The sequence below is a fragment of the Bos indicus genome, chromosome 19, assembly GCF_029378745.1.
Source record: "Bos indicus isolate NIAB-ARS_2022 breed Sahiwal x Tharparkar chromosome 19, NIAB-ARS_B.indTharparkar_mat_pri_1.0, whole genome shotgun sequence".
NCBI classification, from domain to species: Eukaryota; Metazoa; Chordata; class Mammalia; order Artiodactyla; family Bovidae; genus Bos; species Bos indicus.
The window spans coordinates 11,181,958-11,208,037 of NC_091778.1; the positions used below are offsets into that span (position 1 = coordinate 11,181,958).

The 26,080-nt window shown below is 40.0% G+C and overlaps 1 protein-coding gene across 1 annotated transcript in view; it reads left to right on the forward strand.

The window, feature by feature from the left end:
• Positions 1–26,080, forward strand: part of PPM1E (protein phosphatase, Mg2+/Mn2+ dependent 1E) — a 216,341-nt gene that overhangs the window by 184,755 nt on the left and 5,506 nt on the right. The window contains exons 2-6 of the mRNA XM_070772569.1: positions 7,554–7,672; positions 13,705–13,904; positions 19,130–19,318; positions 22,074–22,217; positions 22,454–22,547. Of these exons, the coding sequence (XP_070628670.1) occupies positions 7,554–7,672; positions 13,705–13,904; positions 19,130–19,318; positions 22,074–22,217; positions 22,454–22,547 (746 nt within the window). The remainder of the gene's footprint in view (positions 1–7,553; positions 7,673–13,704; positions 13,905–19,129; positions 19,319–22,073; positions 22,218–22,453; positions 22,548–26,080) is intronic.

The window sequence follows — 26,080 nt, forward strand, 5'->3', positions numbered from 1 at the left end:
ATATATGGCACATGAAAACAGGTAGAGAAATTACCTATTCTATGATTATAGAAGCAGAAGGACTGATTTAATTTTAAAAAGTGTCTCAAACTTCAAACAGTCTCTTAGCACTGTTGAATGATATTTCACATTTGCTTTCTCTTCCTCCCTTCTCCCCACATGCTTTCTGCTGTCACCACTCAGTTGATGATCTAACCTAGTGGTTCTCGGAATGTGGTTTCCAGACGAGCAGCATAAGCATCAGCTGGGAACATGCTGCTGCTGTTTAGTCACCAAGCCTCGTCCGACTCTGTGACCCCATAAACAGCAGCACACCGGGCTTCCCTGTCTGTCACCATCTCCCAGAGCTTGCTCAAACTCATGTCCATTGAGTCGGTGATGCCATCCAACCACCTCATCCTCTGTTCTCCCTTTCTCCTCCTGCCTTCAGTCTTTCCCAGCATCAGGATCTTTCCCAATGAGTCGGCTCTTCTCATCTGTGGCCAAGTATTGGAGCTTTAGCATCAGTCCTTCTGGTGAATAATCAGGGTTGATTTCCTTTAGGATTGACTGCTTTGATCTCCTTGCTGTCCTAGGGACTCTCAGAGAGTCTTCTCCAGCACCACATGTTAGAAAAGAAAATCCTCAAGCCCTGCTCCAGGCCTCCTGAGTCAGCAACTGAGGATGGGGCCCAAAAATCTGTATTTTAACAAGCCCTGGAGGTGATTCTGATCCATGCAACAGTTTGAGAACTACCAATCTAGCCTCATACTTTGTTGAGAAACCATCCTCTAGAATGTAAGCTCCAAAGCTAGGGAGTTCTGTCTTTTTTGGTTGTGTATACCTGAGCACGAACAGTGCCTTCCACACTGGAAGCCTCAATAAGTTATGGTGGAATCAAGCCATTAGATGGGGATTCTCTTATTTTCCTACTAAGAAATGTGGAAATCTACCTGCATCTGTATCCATTTTCTTCTTTCCTTTTCCCACTAAGGAAATATGCCACATCCTATCAGGTCAGGGTTTCCATGTCTGGATTGCACCTCATCCATTCTTGCCTTCTCGAGAGCTTTGCTCCTTTGGTCATGCCCTCTCTCCCACCGTATCTCAGTCTTTCATTTTGGATGACTTCATTTAGTATGCGGTCATATTCCAAAGCATTCTAAAACAGCAGACTTCCCCTGGCCCGGGTCCCCTTTAAGTTACCACCCCATTCCCTCCATTGTCACACCTCCTTGCCCCTCCTTTACGAACCCATTCTAATCTGATTTTCACTTGCACTGTTCAGTGGTTGTTAACAAAGTTAGTGATTTTTCCAAATGTCTTTACTGAGATGTAATTCACATACCATGAAAGTTACTAATTTAAAGTATACGATTCAGTGGTTTTAGTATGTTCAGAATAGTTTAACCATCACACTTATCTAAGATTTTGAATATTAAGACTGTATTTATGTATTTGAATAAATATTTTTTAAGATGTTCTAAAACCATAGAGTGATGGTTAAACCATTGTGAATATACTGAAGCCACTATTTGGCTGCGTTGAGTCGATCCTAGTTGCGGTGCGCCGGGTCTCTAGTGCACTCGGGCTCAGTAGTCGCAACACACAGACTTAATTGCACTGCAGCATGTATATTGTAGCTCCCTGACCCGGGATTGAATCTTAGTTCTGCATTGGAAGGCTACTACCATTCTTAACCACTGGACCACCAGGGAAGTCCCTAGAACATTTTTATCACCCCCAAAAGAAACCCCCTACCCATTCGCAGTAGCTCTTGTCTCACCTCGTCCTCAGCCCTAGGCTGCTGCTGCTGCTAAGTTGCTTCAGTTGTGTCCGAATCTGTGTGACCTCATAGATGGCATACCACCAGGCTCCTCCGTGCCTGGGATGCTCCAGGCAAGAACACTGGAGTAGATTGCCATTTCCTTCTCCAGTACATGAAAGTGAAAGTGAAGTCGCTCAGTCGTGTCCAACCCTCAGCGACCCCATGGACTGCAGCCTTCCAAGCTTCTCCATTCATGGGATTTTCCAGGCAAGAGTACACCACCACTCTACTATTTCTAGATTCATCATTTCTGAACTTTTCATATAATGGAATATTATAATATGTGGTTTTGTGACCAGGTTCTGTCATTTCCTGTAATGTTTTCAAGTTTCATCTACATTGTATTAATACTATGCATACATTAATACTTCATTCTTTTCTAGCTGATAAATATACTACCTATTTTATTTATCCATGATCAGTTGATGAGCATTTGGTTGTTTATGCTTTTTGGCTATTATGAATAATACTGTTGTGAGCATTCATGTACAAGCTTTGTGTGGATGTGTATTTTCATTTCTTTTGGGGTATTTTTTGGGGAGTAATATTTATTTATTTATTTATTTGGCTGCACTGGTGGGTCTTAGTTGGAGCACATGGGATCTCTGTTCTTCGTTATGGCGTGCAGAATCTTTAGTATGGCATGTGAGATCTAGTTCCCTAACCAGGTATCATGGAGAAGGCAATGGCACCCCACTCTAGTACTCTTGCCTGGAAAATCCCATGGGTGGAGGAGCCTGGTGGGCTGCAATCCGTGGGGTTGCAAAGAGTTGGACACGACTGAGTGACTTCACTTTCACTTTTCACTTTCCTGCATTGGAGAAGGAAATGGCAAACCACTCCAGCGTTCTTGCCTGGAGAATCCCAGGGACAGGGGAGCCTGGTGGGTTGCTGTCTGTGGGGTCGCAGAGTCGGACACGACTGAAGTGACTTAGCAGCAACCAGGTATCAAACCTGGGCCCCCTGCACTGGGAGCATGGAATCTTAGCCACTGGACCAGGGCCTTATTTTCATTCCTTTCGAATATATACCTATGAATGGAATTGCTGGTCCATTTAGTAACTTTATGTTTAACATTTTAAGGACTGACAAAAGCACCTGCATCATTTTACATTCCTACCAGAAATATATGAGAGTTCCCGATTTTTCCACATAGTTGTCAATACTTGTTTCATTACCTGCCTTTTTAATGATAGTCATCATGTGGGTTTGAAATGGTATCTCACAGTGGTTATTTTTCTGTGTTTATTAACCTTTAGTGATAGGTTTTATTTTTAAGCTTTTTATTTTGTATTGGGGTATAGGAGAGTGAAAACCTTGGCTTAAAGCTCAACATTCAGAAAACGAAGATCATGGCATCTGGTCCCATCACTTCATGGGAAATAGATGAGGAAACAGTGGAAACAGTGTCAGGCTTTATATTTTTGGGCTCCAAAATCACTGCAGATGGTGACTGCAGCCATGAAATTGAAAGACGCTTACTCCTTGGAAGAAAAGTTATGACCAACCTAGATAGCATATTGAAAAGCAGAAACATTACTTTGCCAACAAAGGTCCGTCTAGTCAAGGCTATGGTTTTTCCAGTGGTCATGTATGGATGTGAGAGTTGGACTGTGAAGAAAGCTGAGCACCGAAGAATTGATGCTTTTGAACTGTGGTGTTGGAGAAGACTCTTGAGAGTCCCTTGGACTGCAAAGAGATCCAACCAGTCCATTGTGAAGGAGATCAGCCCTGGGATTTCTTTGGAAGGAATGATGCTAAAGCTGAAACTCCAGTACTTTGGCCACCTCATGCTAAGAGTTGACTCATTGGAAGAGACTCTGATGCTGGGAGGGACTGGGGGCAGGAGGAGAAGGGGATGACAGAGGATGAGATGGCTGGATGGCATCACCGACTTGATGGACGTGAGTCTGAGTGAACTCCGGGAGGTGGTGATGGACCGGGAGGCCTGGCATTCTGCACTTTATGGGGTCACAAAGAGTCAGATACAACTGAGCGACTGAACTGAACTGAACTGATAGCCGATTAACAACGTTGTGATAGTTTCAGGTGAACAGTGAAGGGACTCAGTCACACATATACATGTATCCATTCTCCCCAAGCCCCCCTCCCATCCAGTCTGGCACATAACATTGAGCAGAGTCCTGTACAATAGGTTTTTGTTGGTTCTCCATTTTAATATAGCAGTGTGTACAAGACCTTTATAAAGTCCCTAACTATCCCTTCCCCTTGGCAACCATAAGTTTGTTTTCTAAGTCTGTAAGTCTCTTTCTGCTTTGTACGTAAGCTCATTTTTATATTTTCTCTTCAGATTCCACCTATAAGGGATGTCATATGATGTTTCTCCTTCCCTGACTTACTTTGCCTCAGTATGGCACTTTCTGAGTCCATCCATGTTGCTACAAATGGCATTATTTCATTCTTTTTAATGGCTGAGTAATCTTCCATTGTACCACATTTTTATCCATTCCTCTGTTGATGGATATTTAGTTTTCTTCTATGTCTTGGCTATTGTAAACAATATTGCAGTGAATCCAGTGTTCATTGTGGTTTTGATTAGCATTTCCCTAACAACTAATGAAGGTGAGCATCTTTTCATGTGTTTATTGGCCATTTGTATATCTTCTTTGGAGAAGTACTATTCAGGTCCTTTGCCCATTTTAAAACAGCATTGTCTTTTTTATTATTAAGTTAAAAGAGTTCTTTATATATTTTGAATGCCAGCTCCTCTTCAGATATGTGATTCACAGATATTTCTACTGTTGTGTGAGTTGCCTTTTCACTTTCTTGATTTGTGGTATGAAAGTTTTAAATTTTGATACAGTTCAATTTAACTCATTTTTTTCTTTTGTTGCTTGTAATTTTGGTGTCATATTTAGGGAAGCCATTGCCTGATCCAAGGTCATGAAGTTTTACTCCTATGCTTTTTTTTTTTTTTTTTTAATAATTTTATTTCTGGTTGCACTGGATCTTCGTTGCTGTGCAAGGGCTTTCTCTAGTTGTGGTGAGTGGGGGCTGCTCTCCAGTTGTGGCGCTCAGGCTTCTCTTGTTGCCGAGCTCAGGCTCTGAAGCGTGGGCTCAGTGGTTGTGGCACCGGGTCTTAGTTGCTCCGAGGCATGTGGGATCTTCCCGGACCAGGAATCGAACCTGTGTCCCCTGCATTGGCAGGCAGGTTCTTTTCCATTGTGCTACCAGGTAAGTCCCCTATGTTTTCTTTTAATATTTTAATAGTTTAAATAGATTTTAAGATTTTAATAGTTTAACACTTACATTTATTTACATGAATAAATTTTTGTACATGGTGTAAGGAAAGAGGCTAAATTGATTATTTGGTGTGTGAATATCACAATTGTTCCAGCACCATTTGTACAAAAGACTATTTTCCCCCATTGAATTGTCTTGGCACCCAGTCAGTGATGATCTATTTACATGTTATTAAATTCAGTATCTAATTTCCCCTTGTCGGACTTCTCAGTAGTATTGATGGAATTGACAATTCCTTCACTCAGATATTCTACTCCTTTGGTTTGCCTTTTACTTATCTTGCTATTTCTTTTCAGTGTTTATAGGTTCCTTATCTTCCAATAAGCTTCTAAATGTTGGGTTTTCAGTTATTATGGCCATGTAACAAATTAGCACAGAAATTAGCATCATGAAACAGTCATTAATTATACTCATAGTTTCTTTGAGCATAAGACTGGACAAAGCAGGGTCAGCTTTCTCTGTTCCATAATGTCTGGGCCCTCGGCTGGAAGATTCAGGCTGGTACTGGTATCTTCTGAAGGTCTGTGCTGTTACCATGTCAAGCAATTGATAATAATAGCTCTTGACTGGAAGCCTCAGCTAACACCCACATGAACCTGTCTGTGTCCCAGGGGGAAGGGAAGGAGGAGGGGGAGGAAAAGGAGAAAGTGAAGGAAGAGAGACGAGAAAGCCAGGGGAAAGTCATGCAGCCTTTAATGACCAAACCTCAGAAGCCACACGGCATCACTTTGGCCACTTCTTTTTTTCATCAAAGGCTCATTCACTTTCATGTATAATGGTAAGGTTCTTAAAGAGCACGTAGCACCAGAAATACTGCTGTGATCTCTTTTAGAAAAACAATTTGCCAGTCTGTTCTGGCCACACAATTCGTATCCCTACCACATGCAAAAAACCTTCACCCCTCCCCTCAGAGTCTCCCAAAATTTCATCCCTTAATGGCATCAGACTCAGGCTTGAGGTTCAGAATCTCAGTGAAGTCAGGTCCAGATGAGATTCCTTGGGTATAATTTCTTGATGACAGCTCCCTGAGTATAGTTCCATTTGATTTGGATACTTAGGGACTGTAGAGGCATATTATCTACCCCTTCCCTGCCACTACCCAACATACAGTGGGTATATTGGGGAGGTACTTACTATTTCCAAAGGGGGGAAACAGAGGCACACAGAAGTCACTGGTCCATAGCACTTCTCTCTTTTTGTTTTCTCTATGTGACCTATTCTATTTCCATAGTTGAATTTTTTTTTTTTTTAAGCTACACTGCACAGCTGGTGAGATCTTTAGTTCCCCACCCAGGAAAGGAACCTCTGCCCCCTGCAGTGGAAGTGTGGAGTACTAACTACTGGATCACCAGAGAATTCCCCTTTATCTCTCTAGTTTTAAATACCATTCGTACATTCATGACTTCCAAATTTCCTTACATCTCTTAGCTCCACACTAAAATATATAGTTAACCATTTGACACCTTCACTAGGATATTGCAGAAATTTTTTCCAAGTTAACATGGCTAAAATGAATTCTCATTTTCTCCTTTAACCTTTTCCTCCACATATCTGTCTTTTCCTGTTTTCTCCATCTAGGTGAATGATGCCACCATTTACCTCGTGGCACAGGCCAAAACCTAAAACTCAGGCTGATTCTTTTCTCTCTCTCTCACCTCTGCATACAATAATAATCACATTCTATATTTTCTTTCTCTAAAATACAATCACTTTTTAAAGAATCTCATCTGGATTACAACAATCTCCTTATTGATCGCTCTCCTTCATTCGTGCTCCCTGCCAGTTCCCTTTGACAGCAGGCAACGTATTTTATTTAACATATCTGATTATGACCCTCTCTTGCTTACAATCATCAGTGACTTCCCCCTGCACTTCAAGTAAAATCCAAATTCCTTACCATCCAAGAGATCCATATAACTGGCCTGTTCCGCTCCTCTGACCTTACTCCTCATCACTCTCCCCCTTACCTGCTATACTTCATCTTTCTGGGCTTCTTCCGGTTCCTCAGACATACCTTGCTCTCTGAAAGGGTCTGCACACGTGCTGCTTTCTCTGCCTGGAATACTGTCCCCAAGTCCCACCCCCATATAACCGAGTCTTTCTCATCCTTTAAGGCAAGGCATTCCTGACTATTCTAAGTAGATACTTCTCTTTAATGCACTCTATCCTATTTGTTTCCCTTATAAAGGTTATCCCAACTCAAAATTATATCCTATTTGTTTACTTAGTCGTCATCTGTCTCCCTAACCAGATCGTAAGCCCCACCAGGTCAGGGGCCATGTCTGTGTTAATTCACCAGTATATACCCAGTGCCTTGGCAAAGTGCATAGCATATGATATCTTCTCAAGAAATGTGCATTGATTGTTGTTTAAAGGTATAATTTTGTTTTGAAACAATATGTTAATAATAAAGTAATTAGTAGTAATTTTAGATGGGATGTTTCTAATTCTTGCTGAATAGCCGTTTATTGTTTTCTTTCAGTAACTGCCCTTCCTTTTTGGCTGCCGCTCTAGCCAGAGCCACATCAGACGAAGTCCTTCAGAGTGATCTTTCTGCACATTATATCCCAAAGGAGACAGATGGCACAGAAGGGACTGTGGGCAAGTACCTTTCTACAATATTTGTTTTAAAATATTAAAATTTTCTGTTGAACAATCCACATAAATTATCTACAGAATACTGTATCTAATTATGTTTACCCACTGGTTGATATTTTATAGTGGTAGCAAGAGAAAAACTTCAGAAACATGTTTTTTCAAACTAATCAGTAAAAGTAGAAAGGGAAAATACAGGCATATTTTGAAGCCATGTGCAGGTAACCGGAGCAGGAGATTATGATAACAATATGTTATCATAAATAATATCTAGGTAAATGAACAGAAGGGAGAAATGTGAAGACACAACAGAAAAGATGAATAAGTGAAGGGAAGGGTAGTTTGAGAAAAACATACTTTAAAGTTTTAATTCATCTAAAAAACTCAGATATACAAATTCAGGAGATCGGTTGTTACAAAACTTCTCATTAATCCTATTAAATTTTATGTCTGCCGGGCTTCTCTGGTGGCTTCAAAACAGGAGAAGCCAGCCCAGCGAGCAGCCCGTGCACCACAACTAGAGAGCAGCCCTGCTCGCCACAGCTAGAGGAGAGCCCGTGCAGCGAGGGGGCCCAGCAGGGCCAGAGAGAAAATAAATACGTAAAGAAAATTATTTACAATTTTTTTACATCTACCAATAAATAGAGCTCTTTATGACAATTATGTGATTTAATTGCATGGGCATCTTTTTTTCAGTTAAATTATGAGAATGTTTATTAATGAAGGTATGTTTATTAATGTATTAGGCTTATACATATTTAACATATTAAAAATACCAATTTTTGTAAAAACTAGGGCATTAGGAATTTTAATATTTCATTCTATTTGTTCTATTTTAAGCATTTGCCTTTAAACATGGGACAGAGGGAGCAAAACATATATTAATGAATTAGGGCAGCTAGATTCCAGAGAATGTGAGGCAGATATAAAAATAAACATTCCTGTTCTTCCTTCATCTCTCTAGAGAATTTTTGGTAGAAAATTGGCAAGGAAGGAATTCCTCTTGTTTTTACTGAGAGTAATTGATTCACTTGGAACCAAATTTTTCCAGAGTCAAGCTGGATGGAATTCCTGCTGCAAAGCATTGGTCTTTCCTCTCGTACTGATGCATGAAGTAAAAGCCCTGTAATGAAAAGATGAGGGAGATTAAATTCTGCTTCACTGCAGCCAGGGTGATGGCTGACTCAGCTCCAGATCAGTACACTGACATTAACGACTGATGAGTAATTTACAGCTGTGAGGGGGTGGACTGCTACCTTGAACAATTTTCTCTTTTTTGCATCCTTTTTTATTTGATTTTATTTTTCCATTTTAAGCATCAATTATTTATATACTGATGTTCTTACACCACTTCCTATACAAGGAGAATACTTAAGACTGAAGTGTTGCCCTACGTACCTAGGTTGGAAGAATTTTCTGAACCCCTGTAAGATAGCAAATGTGAAAGGAAGGGATTTTCTTCTAGTGGATACCATTAGTCATCCTGATTTTATATTTTTCCAAGAGATTACCCAGTAATGTCTCCATGCCACTGCTGTGATTCAGAATGGTCTATTATAGTTCCAGACTATTTGCATGTCCTTAATCTGTTTAACCCAAATCACTAAGTGGAGAATCTCTACAGGGCATATTGTGTTTATCCGTACCGCAGAGTGGGAATGAACATATTGAGTAATGCCTGCTGTCATTGCCTTAAAGGCACGGAAGTCCCCACCAAAATGCCGTGTGACTCTCCTCCTAGGTGTTTCCAAAAACAGACTTAAAGAAACTTTACCTTAAAGTTCTTTTTATGTTTATGCCATCCCTAACAGAATATTTGTTAAATAACCTTGCATTTCTGTTGACAGATATAACTCCTGTCCGGACAACCTAAAATCAATGTAAAATATCCTAATGTAAAAATTAAAAATAAGAAGGTGAAAATGATCACTAATATAGAGGATATTAAAAGAATTATGAAAATTTTATATTAATAAATTTGAAAACCTGGGTATTATCTAGAAATATACAAATTAATAAAGCTTTAAGCAGAAAGAGATTGAGAAGATTGGCAAAAAGGACAAAAAGAGTAGATGATTCTATAGGTGAATGTTTTCAAACAATCAAAGACAATAATTCCATTGCTTTTTTAAATAAATTATCCAGTTATATGAGGAAAGAGGAAAATTTGCATAGCATAACAGTCATACTTAAACTTGGCTGAGACAGAACCAAGAAATGAGAGATGAGTCTTAATCATTGTGAAAAATCTTAAGTGAAATGTTTGTATACTTAGTACAACAATTTGATGAGTATTTTATTGAGGGCCTACTATAGCTTAGCACTATGCTGCTGAGGAAACAGCAGTGAAAAAAAAATATTGGGACATTTATTAGCATAATTTTTATATTAATAGGTGAAAAGGAAAAAACAGAATAATCTCTAAGGAAGCATTTGGTAAAATTTAATATTTATTTCTAATTTTTAAAATATAGTTAATAAAATAGCACTGGACATTGTAGGACAAAATTTGGCTTAAACCAAAAACCTAGTATGCATGTTTAGAGTATATACTCAAGAATTTTTTAGTTGCAAGTAACCACTGGCTTCAGCAAAACAATTCATTGGCTATCCTTCAAGATAAGGGCTACACAACTAGATTCAAGGCTTCACATGATGTCATAAGACCCGGCATTTCTCCAGCTCTCAGCTCTACTCTCTCCTTTGGATTTTATTTTCAGGCTCCATGGGATGGCAAAACCACTGCTAGGAACATCAGATCTTCATCTGCCCAGGTTCAAATCAAGCAGGAAACTAAGAGTAACTTTACTCAGTTGCTCTTACATGAGGCACAGGACTCACTCTAATCAGTCCATCTTGGGTTATTTCCCTTTCCTGAACCAATAACTATGGCCAGAGAAATGTGGTCTCTAAATGGTTAGACCCGAATCACATTTTACCCCTAGACACATGGACTGAGAGTAGAAAAGAAAGTATTCCTGGGAGAAAGAGGAATGTTTGCTAGGTGCCAAGTAACACATTAAAACAAAATTCTGACTCAAAATAGCAAATAAAATAACTAGGAATAAATTCAGTAAGAAATAGGACATATGTGGATTTCAATTAGTGAAACAGTATAACTTGTTCCTGAATAAGACTTAATATGAAAAAGAAGTCAATTTTTTCCACATAACTCCGTAAATTCAGTGTGATCCCAAACATAAGGGCAACATATTTCCCCCACAAACTTGGCAAAGTACTTCCTCTGGAAGAATGAACACATTGAACTACCCAGGTGCCACCTCTAAAGTTAATAATAATAGAAAAGCCAGTCCTCCTTATATTAAAGCATGGTTTAGAATTACAGTAATTTTTAAAGAATGGCATCATTGCAGAAACAGTTGGAGAGATCAAGGAAGCAGAATTACCAACCAAGAAGCATACAAACACTTTATTAGTGGTTATTTAATTTTATAAGTTTGCATATTCATTTATTTAGTCAACATCTTTAGAGCTTCTGCTATCTGCTAGGTACTATACTATGACTAATCAAGGACAGTTAAAATACAGTGTCCATGTGCAATCTAACTTGGGAAAAGTAGAGCATGGTGTGAGTCAGATAGACCTGGGATTGAGAGTGGTATTACCTGTTAGTGAAATGTTCCAGAGACATAGAATGTAGCAGATACTCAGTAAATGTTATCTTTTGTTTAAAAATGTGATAAGAGTTGTAGTAGATGGCGTGAACAAAGACAGATCTAGCAGGTTACTAAATAATAGAGGAAGCTGTATTGTTTCCCTTGACCAGTTTAATCTGTCTACACCAGGGCTGTGCAGTAGACATGATGGAAATGTTCTCTATCTGCATGTTGTCCAGTGTGGTAGCCACTGGCTATATATAGTTGCTGAGTACTTGAAATATACCTAATGTGACCAAAAACTGAGTTTTAAATTTTATGTCATTTTAATTAAAGTTAACTAGCCACATGTAGCTAGTAAGCTACTCTGTTGGACAGTAGAGGTCTATATAGTAAGATAAAAAGTAATAAACCAAAATATGATATGTTTTATATTATTATCTTAGAATCTGGAAACTATCCTGATAATTAATATCAGTCATTTGTTTCATCTCACCCCATGCTCCCTGAAAGTTTCTGAACTCACGTATTATTTTGCAATCTTCCCTTGTGTTTGAGTCAAATGCAGACCTAAATAAACAGTCTAGATTTGGGGCAATATATTGTTGCAGAGACCAGAAGGGTTGAAAGTGATAGAAATAGGTAATTGCTGGCTGAAAGAGACAGTCTCTGGCAACTGGTGTTTTAAACAAACAAAAAGATTGGAGTTGCTAAAAATAATCAAAATGTTAGGTTGTCTACTGGCCTCAGTTTTTCCCTCTTATACACACCTCTTTTGCTCTTTGAACTTTTTTTCTCTTCCAAATGTACTCTTGATTTTCAGTTATATAAAAATGGCAAAGGGGACAAAGTCACATACATGGTTTGCCACCCTGTACTGTGTCAGTGAGGAAAATAAAAGCAGCAAAAACCTTGAGACCAGCTTTCTGAATACAGTCATTTAAAAAAGAATTTTGAATAAGAAAACAGGTAAAGTTACAGATTAAGGCAGCAGCAGGGTAAAGAATGAGGGAAAAAAAAAAAAAGGGAATCTCAGTTCCCAGGCCATTCTAGAACACACAGTCTCTCTTCTTTGAGATTTGTGCTCTAGATCCGAAGAGGCGTGTGCAACCATTGCCCATCTGGTACACATCTTCTCAGCCTGTCAAGCTGTATCTGACTTAGTAAAGTGAAAAAGAGTTGTTTTGAGAATTCTAAATTACTAGTGGCTCAGACAGTAAAGAATCTGCCTGCAATACAGGAGACACAGGTTCAATTCCCTGGGTTGGGAAGGTCCCCTGGAGAAGGGAATGGCAACCCACTCCAGTACTCTTGCCTGGAGAATCCCATGGACAGAGGAGCCTGGAGGGCCACAGTCCATGGGGTCGCAAAGAGGTGGACACAGCTGAGTGACTTTCACTTGACTTCACTGGGATATAGAGGGAGCTTCTAAAATACTGGCCTGGGAAAACCTAATCTTCCCTTGGTTATTTCAACTGCTGCAACTTGAGTAGAGGACAGCTTAAGTGGAGATGATGTGAGATACAGTCTCCTGAGTACTCGTCAGTGTTCCTTGAAAGCTTACACATCTGTCCATCCACTGAGGGACGCAGGGAGACTCAGAAGTGAACTAGTCTACTCCACTGAATGGGCCAAGTAGGAGACTCAGTAGTCTAGGGTGAAGAATCCTCTGTTGGCGTCTGCTTTGTTCAGTCTAGGGTTACACACATAGACGAATGTAAAGTACATTTTCCTTAGGGAAATATCGAACTTTTAAGATTCATTTGTTAACCTTTTGGTAAAACTGTATAAGCTACTGCCCAAAACTTTAATTAAAAAATACATCAAATAACAAAAAAATGTATAGTTCAACTCTGAATTATGATCAGTTACAGGAAAGAAAGGAAACTAGAGTAAGATAAAGGAAGAGATGAGGAAAGAAAGAGACTAAGATAAACAGTAGTCAAAGTAAACCCTTCTTATTCCTGTACTTTGTAAATAAACAATATTTTCATAAGCCTTTCATATTCTAATTCGTTGGATAATCGTTGTTCATATTTCAGTCGTTTCCTATGCACAGGGGGCGTGGGTCTCCAGATGATAACCTTGGCAGCCAAACAAAAGTACTCAGAAGTAGATGGCATGGCCAGAGCACCTCACAGGCTGGAAGGACTCCAGCCTAGGAATAGATCCAGCCCTGCTCAGAGGTTTTCTCCTCATGACATAAGGGTGTCTTAGTGGCAGCTGCTGGCTGATGATTTTCTATCAGACAGGTTGTCATTTTCTCTCTTCAGAAGCAACGTTTCATTTCTCTTGAGAAGGAAGGATTTCTTCTCCTAAGGAGGAACTTGACTAAGGTGACCTACTTCTGTCTCTCCTAGGCAGGCGAGTGAAAAGCAGTTTTACCAGGCGCTTCATCGGGGGTTTCTGTTTCTTTCACAGAGATTGAGACAGTGAAATTGGCCCGTTCTGTCTTCAGCAAACTACACGAGATTTGCTGCAGCTGGGTGAAAGACTTCCCTCTCCGCAGGAGACCCCAGCTTTATTATGAGACATCAATCCATGCCATCAAAAACATGCGGAGGAAAATGGAGGACAAGCATGTCTGCATCCCGGACTTTAACATGCTCTTCAACCTAGAGGTAAAAGGCACTTCTGAAGTGTCACGAAATTTGAAAACTAAAACCCCGTCACAGACCTGTTTTCTAATAAGAGAAGCTGTAATAAACTGTAATCACATCTCTGATGGCTTGGGATAGGACTCAGGGCAAAGTGGCGCCGACTTGCTTCTTCCATTACAAGGAACAGGATATTTATTTCATGCTTTTTAAACAGGTATTGCATTCACATAGTTAGAATTGGAAAATAAAAACCCCAGTCTCATCCTTGTCTCTCAGACACTTCAGATCCCTTCTGTGGAGGCAAATTACCAGCCCTTGTGTAACCTTCCAAAGACATTCTATAAACATACAAACCAAAAAGAAAACTGTTACATCTCAATAAAGCTGTTTTTTAAAGGAAGCTATTTCTATAGTATAATCAAACATTGTCTATTGAGTTCCCACATTACTATTTTGCTGAAGCAACACAAAATACAAACTTCAAAGAATGAATTTGAAACTAAGATAGTGTTCTGATTTCATGTGACTGTTTTTAAAATCTTGGTTTCTGAGATAGGAAAGTAGCCGGAATTACTTTTCCTGAATCTCTGTGACTGACAAATTGGATCATATGAGCCTTGTCAGCTTAATAACCATTTTCTTGTTATCTTCCTCTTCTTTTTCTATTATGTTAATGCAAACAGAGGTAGGTTTGTTTCCTGTGCCTGTCACTTGCCTCTTCACTCAAGTCCATAACTTTAAAATTACAGTGTAGGGATTTATACAAAGCACACTGTTTCCTTAGCAGCTAAAGTTAAATTTTAGCTGACTGTCAAGCAGTGACGGTGGGCTGGTGACTGGTGCTTATTTTACAGTACAGATCAGCTGATACCACGCCCATGCAAATATAACGCCTAAAGGCCATAATGTGATGAACAGTCCTTAAATCACTGCACCCTTGAAGATTGTACTCAGGTTCGAGGGCATCATTACTCGTAGTTAACCCGGTTGGTTTTCATTTTGCCTCAAAAATCAACCCAAAGGCCTAACTCAGCAAGGAGCTCTTGGCTATAAGGAAACAGACTTTGAGGGCAATTGGGCAACATGTATTTAGAACTGTATAAATTTTCACATGCTTTGATAATTTCAGTTTTGATTTTATATTATAAGGAAGCAGAAGATGCTTACATATTTTGTTTGTCATAAATGTTTTACACAACATTATCAGTAATAAAAAATCGGAAATGATCTAAGTCTTATATAGGAAATGATAGCTATGATATGCTTGTAAGATGAATAGTACATATCCATTTAAAATAATGTCTTTGAGTAATACTTAATGACATGGGGGAAATGCTAGTGATACGGTAAGTGACAAAAAGCAAGGTAAAAAATTTATGTACATTATGATTCTAATTTTATTTTATTAAATTTATATGTATAGAAAAAAGACTGGTTATCTGTGGATGGTTGTATTAGATGTATTTATTTCCATCTATACACTTAAAGTGCCTGATGCTGGGAAAGATTGAGGGCAGAAGGAGAAGAGGGCATCAGAGGATGAGATGGCTGGATGGCATCACCCATGCAGTGGACATGACCTTGAGCAATGGACGTGACCTTGGGCAAACTTTGGGAGATGTTGAGGGACAGGGAGGCCTGGTGTGCTGTAGTCCATGGGGTCACAGAGTCAGACGTGACTGGGTGACTGAACAACAGCATACACTTCTTTATTAGTCCAAATAAACATACATTATCTAATTGAAAGATAGTCGATTTACAATGTTGTGTTAGTTTCTGGCCTACAGCAAGGCGATTCATTTATTTATATATATATAACTATCCTGAAGAATATATATTTATATTATTTTTCAGATTTTTGCATTGTGGTTTATTATAGAATGTTGAATATAGTTCCCTGTGCTATACAGCAGGACTTTGTTGTTTATCAGTTTTATATATTACAGTTTACGGTTTGTATTTGCTAATCCCAGACTCCTAATTCACTCTTCTCCCACACCTTTGGTAACCACAAATTCGTTTTCTGTGTCTGTGAGATGTTTTCTGTTTGTAAATAAGTTCATTCGTGTCACATTTTAGATTCTGCATATAAGTGACACTACATGGTATTTGTCTCTTTTTTTTTTACTTTGTATACAAATTTTTTTTTTGAATGTTGATTTTTTTTTAATTTTATTTTATTTTTAAACTTTACAGTATTGTATTAGTTTTGCCAAATATCGAAATGAATCGCCACAGGTATACATGTGCTCCCCATCCTGAAGCCTCCTCCCTCCTCCCTCCCCATACCATCCCTCTGGGTCATCCCAGTGCACCAGCCCCAAGCATTCAGTATTGTGCATCGAACCTGGACTGGCAACTCGTTTCATACATGATATTATACATGTTGCAGTGCCATTCTCCCAAATCTCCCCACCCTTTCCCTCTCCCTCTCCCACAGAGTCCATAAGACTGTTCTATACATCAGTGTCTCTTTTGCTGTCTCGTACACCGGGTTATTGTTACCATCTTTCTAAATTCCATACATATGTGTTAGCATACTGTGTTGGTGTTTCTGACTTACTTGTCTTAATATGATAATCTCTAGGTCCATCATTGTTGCTGCAAATTACGTCATTTCACTTCTCTTATGGCTAAGTAGTACTCCACCACACACGCGCACTCCCCCTGCCACATCTTTATCTGTTCATCTGTCGATGGACATTTAGGTTTCTTCCATAGACCCATTATCTTTATAACAGGGAAGATACCAGTATTTTTTTTTTTTAAAGAAGAGATCCTGTTGGCTCCTTTGTTTCTTCTGATGTTATATTGTTTAAGAATCTCTTTACCAATCTCATGTTGTTTAAAGTATATTTTCATGCCCACATGAAACTATTATCGCTCCCTTCTTCTTTGTGATGATCCCATATCAGCTCACTAATCATTTAAAAACTGCTTACATATGCTATTTTAAATTTTACCCTTACCCTGCCAATTGAGCTGTTTATAAATGAGTACATTTTAAAAAATTACTGCTGTTGGGGACTTTCCTGCTGGTCCAGTGGCTAAGACACCTCGCTTCGAAAGCAGGGGGCCTGGGTTTGGGAACTGGACCCCACGTGCTACAACTAGGAGTCCAAACCCCTCAACTAAAGATCCTACGTGCTGCAATGAAGATCAAAGATCCTGTGTGCCGCAGCTAATACCTGGGGTAGCCAACTAGATAAATATATATTTTTTAATTTACTGTCATTTTTTTAAATAAAAATGTTTGTTGAGATATGTTGATTTATAGTATTAGTTTTAGGTATACAACATAGTGATTTGAAATTTTTATAGATTAAAGCTCATTTAAAGTTATTATAAAATATTGGCTGTATTCCCTGCATTATATACTATATCCTTGTAGTTTATGTACTTTATACATAGTTGTTTGTGTCTCTTAATCCCCTACCCTTACCTTGCTTCTCCCCACTTCCCTCTCCCCATTGGTAACCAGTAGTTTGTTCTCTGGATCTGTGAACCTGTTTTCGCTTTGTAGTACTCATTTGTTTTATCTTTTAGATTGCTCACATAAGTGATAATATACAGTACAGTGTTTGTCTTTCCCTGACTCATTTTACTAAGCATAATGCCCTCCAAGTCTACCCACGTTGTTGCAGTTGGCAACATTTTATTCTTATTTGTGGCTGAGTACTATTCCATTGTGTGTGTATACATACATACCATACCTATTTATCCATTTATTAAAAATTAAAATATAATTGATTTACAATACTATATTAGTTTCAAGTGTACAGCACAGTGATTCAGTGTTTGGACAGATTATATTCCATTAGAAGTTACTACAAGATAATGGCTATAATTCCCTGTGTTATATAATATATCTTTGTTGCTTAATTTATTTTATACATAGTAGTTTATATCTCTCTCCCCATATCCCTATCTCATCCCTCCCCACTGGTTACCACTAATTTGTTCTCTATATCTGTGAGTCTGTGTCTATTTTGTTATATACATTTGTTTGGTTTATTTTTTAGATTCCAATATAAATGATTACATACAGTATTTGCCTCTTCACATTTCACTAAGCATAGTATTTTCTAGGTCCATCCATATTGCTGCAAATGGCAGAATTTCATTCTTTTTTATGGATGAGTAATATTCCGTTGTGTGTGTGTGTGTGTGTGTGTGTGTGTATACACATTTCCTTTATTCACTCACCTATTGATGAATACTTGCCTTGTTTTCATGTCTTGCTTTACTTGGTATATTTTATTTACTTTGAATGACAGGGTCTGGACTCAGCTGAACTCTGCAAGCGCCCAAAGAAGTCAAAACTTCCAAATGAAAATCCTTACATAGTGTTGCCTAAAAGAATCACAGGGCTCAGTGAGAGTTCAGTGAGTTACAGATCTTGTCTAAGTGAGCCAGAGCTGAGATTTAAACACTGGAGTTGAAGAGAAAGAAAAAACGAGTTCTTACTGAGTTAAACGTAATCTCGTGATTAGGCGTCCTGTGTCGAGGTAAATCACAGGTTTGGAAGACCCTCCTCTGGCACTTGCTCTACAGCTTCGAGCACTGAGTGGGCAGGGAAATGTGAAGCGACATCTTGATTAGGGGACAAGGCTACAGGGCATGTAGACATCTGACGTTCAAGTTTGTGTAGCCTGTTTAGAGACTGCGTTATTTATGGTGAGAATACAATGTGATCATGAATGATTTATGAAGCCAATATTACAGTTTAGAAGTATGTGTATGCTTTCATTATCTGTGTATTTTAAATAATCAAACATAATTGGCCTTGTGCTTGGAAGGCCAATTATTTCCTATTGTCCTGAGTTTCTAATTTATTATTTAAATATTTTCATTTTGACAAACATCTTCAATCCAGAACAGCCTTTGCTCAACTCCTCCCCCTCCCTTCTCTTTCCTCCCCCTCACAACTTGTAACAGCAACTTCGCAGCAAATGGATGTGGGTGGTTTCCATGGTACAAGACAACAGCTTTCACAGTGAGAGAGGGCACTTCAGCCTGAGCTAATTGGGCATGATGTGTTCCAGTGTTCTGGTGTGTAAACACAGATGCCCTGATATTGCAGGTATTTTAGCCATGGATCAGGCACGTCAGAGAAGGGAAACATTCAGTCTCATAATCCGGGTGACAAGGCGGTGGAGGAGGATGGGCAGCCGTGCAGGGGACTGGCTCATCTGAGGCGCGCCACAGCTTAACTCCCTGAACTGCGTCTGTGTTTCCATGGACAGGACCAGGAAGAACAAGCTTACTTTGCCGTGTTTGACGGCCACGGGGGAGTGGATGCTGCCATCTACGCCTCCATCCACCTGCACGTGAACCTAGTGCGCCAGGAGACGTTCCCCCACGACCCTGCCGAGGCCCTGTGCCGAGCCTTCCGCGTCACCGACGAGCGCTTTGTCCAGAAGGCCGCCAGGGAGGTATGCTGCTTTCACAGGAGGCCAGCCACACTACGCTGGCTGAGCTCACTTGTTCTGTGGCTAAAGGGCTGTTTTGGATTTTCTCTTTTGTGATAGACATTATTTAAAGCTCTCTTCCAAACTACGTTCTTGATTCTGTTGTAGGCCTAATTCCCTCTTTAGGGATAGATTTAGTGGGGTGCTATGACGTACTGTAGAGAATCTCCAAGCTATAATTTTCTAAAAAGCCAGGAGGCTGCTGGATTTGGCAGGTGAGTTTTATCTTATTCACCATTGCCTGTCAGTTTCACACCAGGACCAGCTCTCTAAGCAGACTTTTGCTGACAAAATCTGAATATGGTGATTAAAACAATGGTCTAAAAAGGAAACAGAAGCTGGGATTTCTCCATGCATTTGGTTCTGAATGGGTTGGCAGTGTTCGCTGTGTATCTCTTGAGGAAAACTTTTGCCTGGAGAGAGTGAATCCTTAGATGCTCCTTGAACTGGTTTTCTCTTAACAGGAAGAAAAGTCAGAGCTCACGTCCCAATTTCTTAAGGTTAATCAGACCTAAGGTTTTACTCTGAATGAATGACAGGGGCTATATTAAGATCTAAAAGTAAAGATTTTAATCTAATTATCATTCTGGGCATTGGTACATAATTAACTACAGGACTTTATACTCATTTCCAACTAGGGACCAACAGAAAGAGAATATTTTTTTTTAATTTTAAAAAGCAATTGCAGAATTATATACACACAGAAAAATAAGACCCCTGCCCTGTGACGTAAGCATTAACTCTTTTTGAAATGGACTTGGACAGAACAGGGTAATCCTTTAATCCATTTCTTTGATTTCATTGTTACGCTATAGGGCAATCATGGGGCTTGGAATTGACTAAGCAGTAATTCAGCTCTGCTCAGTAGTTAAGCAAGGGCAGTGTTCTGTGTCCCCACCTGCCCCCCAGGTTTAGACTAATACACAAACCCAACAACAGTAACCACTGGGCTCTGCAGATAGAGGTGGGCTAGAAAACAAAACACAGTTGTTGCCCTCAGACTCGGCCAGTCTCGGGGGGAGGCCAGCTGCCGGCTGTCTTCACTGGGACTGAGGCCATGACCTGACCCTGTGAGCTGGCCTGTCATCATCGACCCTTGTCGTCTTCATCCTCTGTTGTATCCCTTTCCTTCTGTGTCCTCAGAATCATGGCTTTCTTCCTGACCACGTTCACCTCGTTTGCTTTGCCAGTGATTCTAGCTGTCTCTTGGTCTTGCCAACAGTTCTCTTGAATAATTTAGGTTCGTCTCAGCAGTTCCTTCGCTCCTCCTCGTGCTTCCATGTGCTGCTAACTGCTGGGGAGAAAGCAGCAGCTATTCCTGTTGCGCGGCGGCCCTGCCTCCTGTTCCCTCTGGGGCATATGCACTCAAGTGTCTTTATCATGTGTTCCAGGGGCTGAGGTGTTGAACATTCTGTGTGGGAAGACATTTTATTGGTGGGTGAGGATTTATAACAAACCTTCCCTGTATAGGGAAAATGAGAAGTTGTTTTCTCACTGGATGCGAGAGGCCTGTTACCACCCTTGATGCACTGGTTCTAATTTAGGCCAAGTCCTTATCGCTTCTCGGCCTTTTGGCTAAGATCAAGTGTAATTTAGGCCAAGTCCTTAGTAACAAAAAGTCATGCTTATTTGGTGGTGACTCATGTCAAATGGAGGGCTTCCCTGGTGGCTCAGATGGTAAAGAATCTGCCTGCAATGAGGAGACCAGGGTTGGATCCCTGGGGCAGGAAGATCCCTTGGAGAAAGGAATGGCTCCCCACTCCAGTATTCTTGCCTGGAGAATTCCATGGACAGAGGAGCCTGGTGGGCTACGGTCAGTCCATGGGGTCACAGAGTCAGACAAGACTGAGTGACTATAACTTTCACTTCTTTTTTTCATGTGAAATGGAGATGTCATTTTAGGATAGTAGTATCAAGAGCATTAAGTACAGTGGTACTGAGCTATGAAATTCCAGGCTGGTGTTAGTTTTTCATGCAATGTTCCAAAAGCAAAGGTCCCTAAAATTATTGTAGATTTTGGTTTTGTTTTTAAAGGTAGAAGCATCTTAGCACTCCAGGGAACGTATGTTCTCTCTTGGCTCCTGTTTTAATATCCAGCATATGGAGGCACTTGTTGTGTACCCACCAGACGCTTGTACGCTATTTCGTAAAGCTAGGACTCTCGCCCTGAACGTACAGTAGGTCAATAACAAGACAGAGACCAGAATACGGAGATCTTTACTCTAAGGGTTGATATTGTGGTTTAGCACTGGACCGGGAGGGAAAAATTTCAGTTCAGGACTGATCTGTACCTGCCGTTGGGCAAGGCACATAACCCGCCAGTTTTCTTCCCTGTGTATGAAATGGAATAGAGGACTTCCCTGGTGGTCCAGAGGTTAGGACTCTGTACTCCCAACACAGGGGTACAGTTTCCATCCCTGGTCAGGAAAGGTCCTGCATGCTGCATGCATGGTCAAAAAAAAATAAATAAATAAAGTGAATTGATAATTGTCTCTGCCTTGCATATCACAGATAAAATCTATATGTGTGTGTGCACATATAAATACATCAGGCATGTAAAAATGCACTGAGAAATGGGAATTGCTATTTTATTTGTGAAATCAAGTTATTGGTAGTTTTGCTTCCATCTGAAAAGTCTGTATTATCTATAAATTGCTTCTCAATGAGAATTTGATGTCTGCTAATTTTTACTGACTTGTTTTATTGATATTACTTTCAGAGCTTAAGATGTGGGACCACAGGAGTGGTGACTTTTATCAGAGGCAACATGTTACACGTGGCCTGGGTGGGTGATTCCCAGGTTATGCTTGTGCGGAAGGGCCAAGCTGTTGAACTAATGAAGCCACACAAACCGGACAGAGAGGTAGGTGTGCTCTGTTACGTTAGGGCACGTGCCAGAGGCAGTTTTCTAGTTATTACTTTTCAGTTATTATTATGATTACCACCATTATCTCAGCAACCAAGCCCACCTTTCAAAGGAAGAGTAAAGAGAACCCTTTCCGGGAAGCCGATGAATATTATATCTGTTGTTTACTGTTAAGGTAGCTGAATAAATCTTGAACCCAATTATTTGCTTCTTTCTGTTGCATTGCTGTGCAGGATGAAAAGCAGCGGATTGAGGCCCTTGGAGGTTGTGTAGTCTGGTTTGGTGCCTGGAGGGTGAATGGAAGTCTGTCTGTCTCCAGAGCTATTGGTAGGAAAAACCAATTAATTATTTTTTCTCCAAACTGTCCTCTTCCAGAACACTGTTCTTAATGTTAATCTGATACAAGGGAACCTGAGATAATAACTTAGATTTTCAGAGTGCTTGTTATTGTCTAATGCCTCTTTTAATTAATTATTTAACCTACACATTTATATAAATTCCATTTTTAAAAGGGAACTATATTAAGAGATGCAGAACTTACTAGTTTCTTTTTTTTTAAAGGGAAGCCTTTAATCTCTGGAATATAAATCTGCTTAAAACCCACTGATCCTCATTTTCCATTCCATTTTGGGTCAAATTTAGCTTAAATCAGTATTTTCCAGAAAATGGAAGTCCCTATATTTTATTTTGCTTATATCTTTCATTTTTTCATTGAATTATAAAATGACACAAACAACATGCTTTTTGGGTGAAAATAATTTTTACTATATTAAAATTAGAAAACTAATTCTACTCTGTGTGGAGTGTAGTTGTTAGATTACCCTGGGGTTTCAGAAAATCTACTTCCCTGGAACCTAAATTCTTTAAATGAAGAGTAAAGTCAATGAAACTCTTTGTTGAAGATTCAGAGTAAAGAGCTGAGCTGGTTGGACAGAATGAGAGGGTGCAGCTCAGAGAGCGGGCTACGGCCGTTTCTGTCTCACTTTTGCACCTGGGTCTGTTGCGTTGGGTTTTCATGGCTTAGCTTCACTTTGTTTCTTTCTTTTTTTTTTAAAGAACAGATGAATGTGTGTCTCTATGGGTAATATGCTACAGTTCTGTCACTGCCTCCTAAAGAAATGAAGTGATTTGACATAGGATAACATGGATAAATGGAGTTGGTGTCTGATCCCCAGATTTTGCTTATCATTACCAAAAAATTCTAGAACATTAATAAAATCTCAAAGGACTGATTCCGTTTCACCATTGATGTGATTTCCCTCCCACTCTTTGGGAAGGTGCTGGCAAGCTGTGAAGTGGCCCAAATGTGAGCAGCAGAAGGCTGAGAGAGAAAGAGGAAGCTCAAAGATTCTACAAATACCTCTTGAAAAATTGAGAGTTGGCTTCACCTTAGACCAAGGGAGTCATTAGGAAATCTGGAATAAGGCCAAAAGGGGGAAATTTCTGATTTCTAAAACACACCTTCAAATAGGATTATTTTTGACAACTCCAGAGACCTCTTCTCTTGATCTTACTGTCTTTGTCAGAGTATTGCGAGGTGACTTTAATGCTTGTTATAGAAGCAACTTTACTAGAGGATCCTTGTCATTTCTTGCTTCTAAAAATATGACACAAGGGGAAAAAGCAATGTCCTTGAATAAGTGACAGTCGAAGAGGAAACGGCTGACTGCAGAGAGGAAGTGACTTCTGAGGTGGACCGGAGGACAGGACCTAGAGAAGGGCCCCGGAAGTGAGGAGTGCAAACACACGGGCGCCTCCGAGGGCAGGTCCTGTTTCCGGAACAGGGACGGGTGCAGGAGGCTGGGCCAGGGGACGGGGTGGGGAGAGGCAGTGCTGGTGCCAGTGTGGAGGGGCTTGAATGCCAGCCTCAGTGCCTGGGCTTCGCTGGGTGAGCAAGCTGAGGGCCCACGTGGTCAGGTTTGTGTTTACAAATATTTGTAATGATTACGGAAGATGAATTAGAGTGAAAAACCTAGATGAGAGATCATTCAGCAATGTGGACAGCTAAAAAAAAGAAATACAGAAGAGGGTATAAATTGATGAGACAGAAATGACAGTTTTTGGGGAGAAAGAGGAAAGTTAACTTCTAGGTTTCTGACTTGTGTCACTAAGAAGATGATGAAGCAGCAGCAGTTGGGGAGGAGGGAGGAGGGCAGATAATGAGTTCATTTTGGACATATTTGCATGCTAGGTGCCTGTGGGACGTCTCGGAAGAGGTAATTTATATGCAGGTAATTCCAATTATATGCAGTTGGAAATACAGATCTGGAGCTTAGCAGAGTTGTGAGTTGGAGACAGATTTGGGAATTCATCCCATTTTGGAAATAATATTAGCAACCTGTGAAGTGATTTTATATATATATGCTGCTAAGTCACTTCAGTCGTGTCCGACTCTGTGCGACCCCAGAGACCGCAGCCCACCAGGCTCCCCCGTCCCTGGGATTCTCCAGGCAAGAACACTGGAGTGGGTTGCCATTTCCTTCTCCAATGCATGAAAGTGAAAAGTGAAAGTGAATATACAGTAGTTGAAACCACAGGAATGGATGACATTGCCCAGGAGTATGTAGTGTGAAGACAGACCAAGGCTGAGGCTCTTTCCTTACGGTAGAAGACCATGACGTCATACTCTCCGGGTGTGCGTCTTGGCTCTGCCACTTTACCAGCTGTGGGCCTAGGTGAATTTACTGAACTTCCCATCTGTTTGTTCCCTTGTAAGGCAGGAATAGTCATAGTACCTGACTCATTGTTTTTGTATTAGATAGTATAATACACACACACACACACTTAGAACCCTGCCTGGCACAGTCTTAGCATACAATGATTTGGGTTGCTATTAAGTGAAGGAGCCAGTAAAGAAAATCAGGAAGAGACAGAGACGCAGGGTGTCAGATGCTGGGGAGGGGGTTTTTCTAGGCGTGTATAGTTAACAGGGTCAAATGCTACAGAGATCAAGTGAGTTAAAAAAGTCACAGAATTTTGAAAACAGAAAATGGTTGTGGATATAGGTAAACTGCTAGAGATTGTTTTTTAAGTCAGGAGGAGGAATTGAGGGAATTCAGGCCTGGTAAACTTAATTTTCTTTGAAGTAGGAAATATGCCATCTACCAAAATCCAATAACTGAACTGGAAAGAGTTGAAGAATGTAAGATTTGGAAAGCTCATGGAGTAAATCAGGGGGCTAAATAAAGACAAGAAAAAGGACTCCTAAGCAGAGTTCAACTCTACTCAGAAAATAAATGACACTAATACTTTTAAAATGAAACTCATTTCAACTGTGTCTCCCCCTGAGCCCTTTGGATTGATGATCCAGAGTTGACATGGTATGTTTCCTGGCATATGGAGAGAGGGGGTAGAAGACAAGAGGATGGTGCCATTTCCACCGTGAAATGGGCGACCATGCCCTCCTACCAAATTTGGGGGCGAAATGTCATGAATTTGACATCTAACAGTAGAGCAGGTGAAAAGCCAGAATTCTGGCAGCATTTTCTCTTGTGCAAATCTTTGTATGTTCTGTTCCAAACTAACAGTTGCAGTAGCCTTTTAATTGAAGCACTAAAACAAGATTTTTCGGAACAGTATGACTCAGATCACATTTATTTTTAGAGCTGGAATTCAGAAAATAATGATAATAATACAGTCAGGTGGAGTAGGGGATGGGGACATTTAGTAAAGTAGGTTGGTGGAGGACACTGAATCCCCATGATTGGAAGCTTTCATCAGCTGTAACAGGTTACTGAAGACTGCACGGTATAGAACTAAAGTTGACAAGATCAAAACCATACTTGAGGAAGATGGGTCTTGCTACTGTATGAAAAAGACTAGGTTCTTGTCTTGCAGATAAACTAAACCAGGTAATTAAA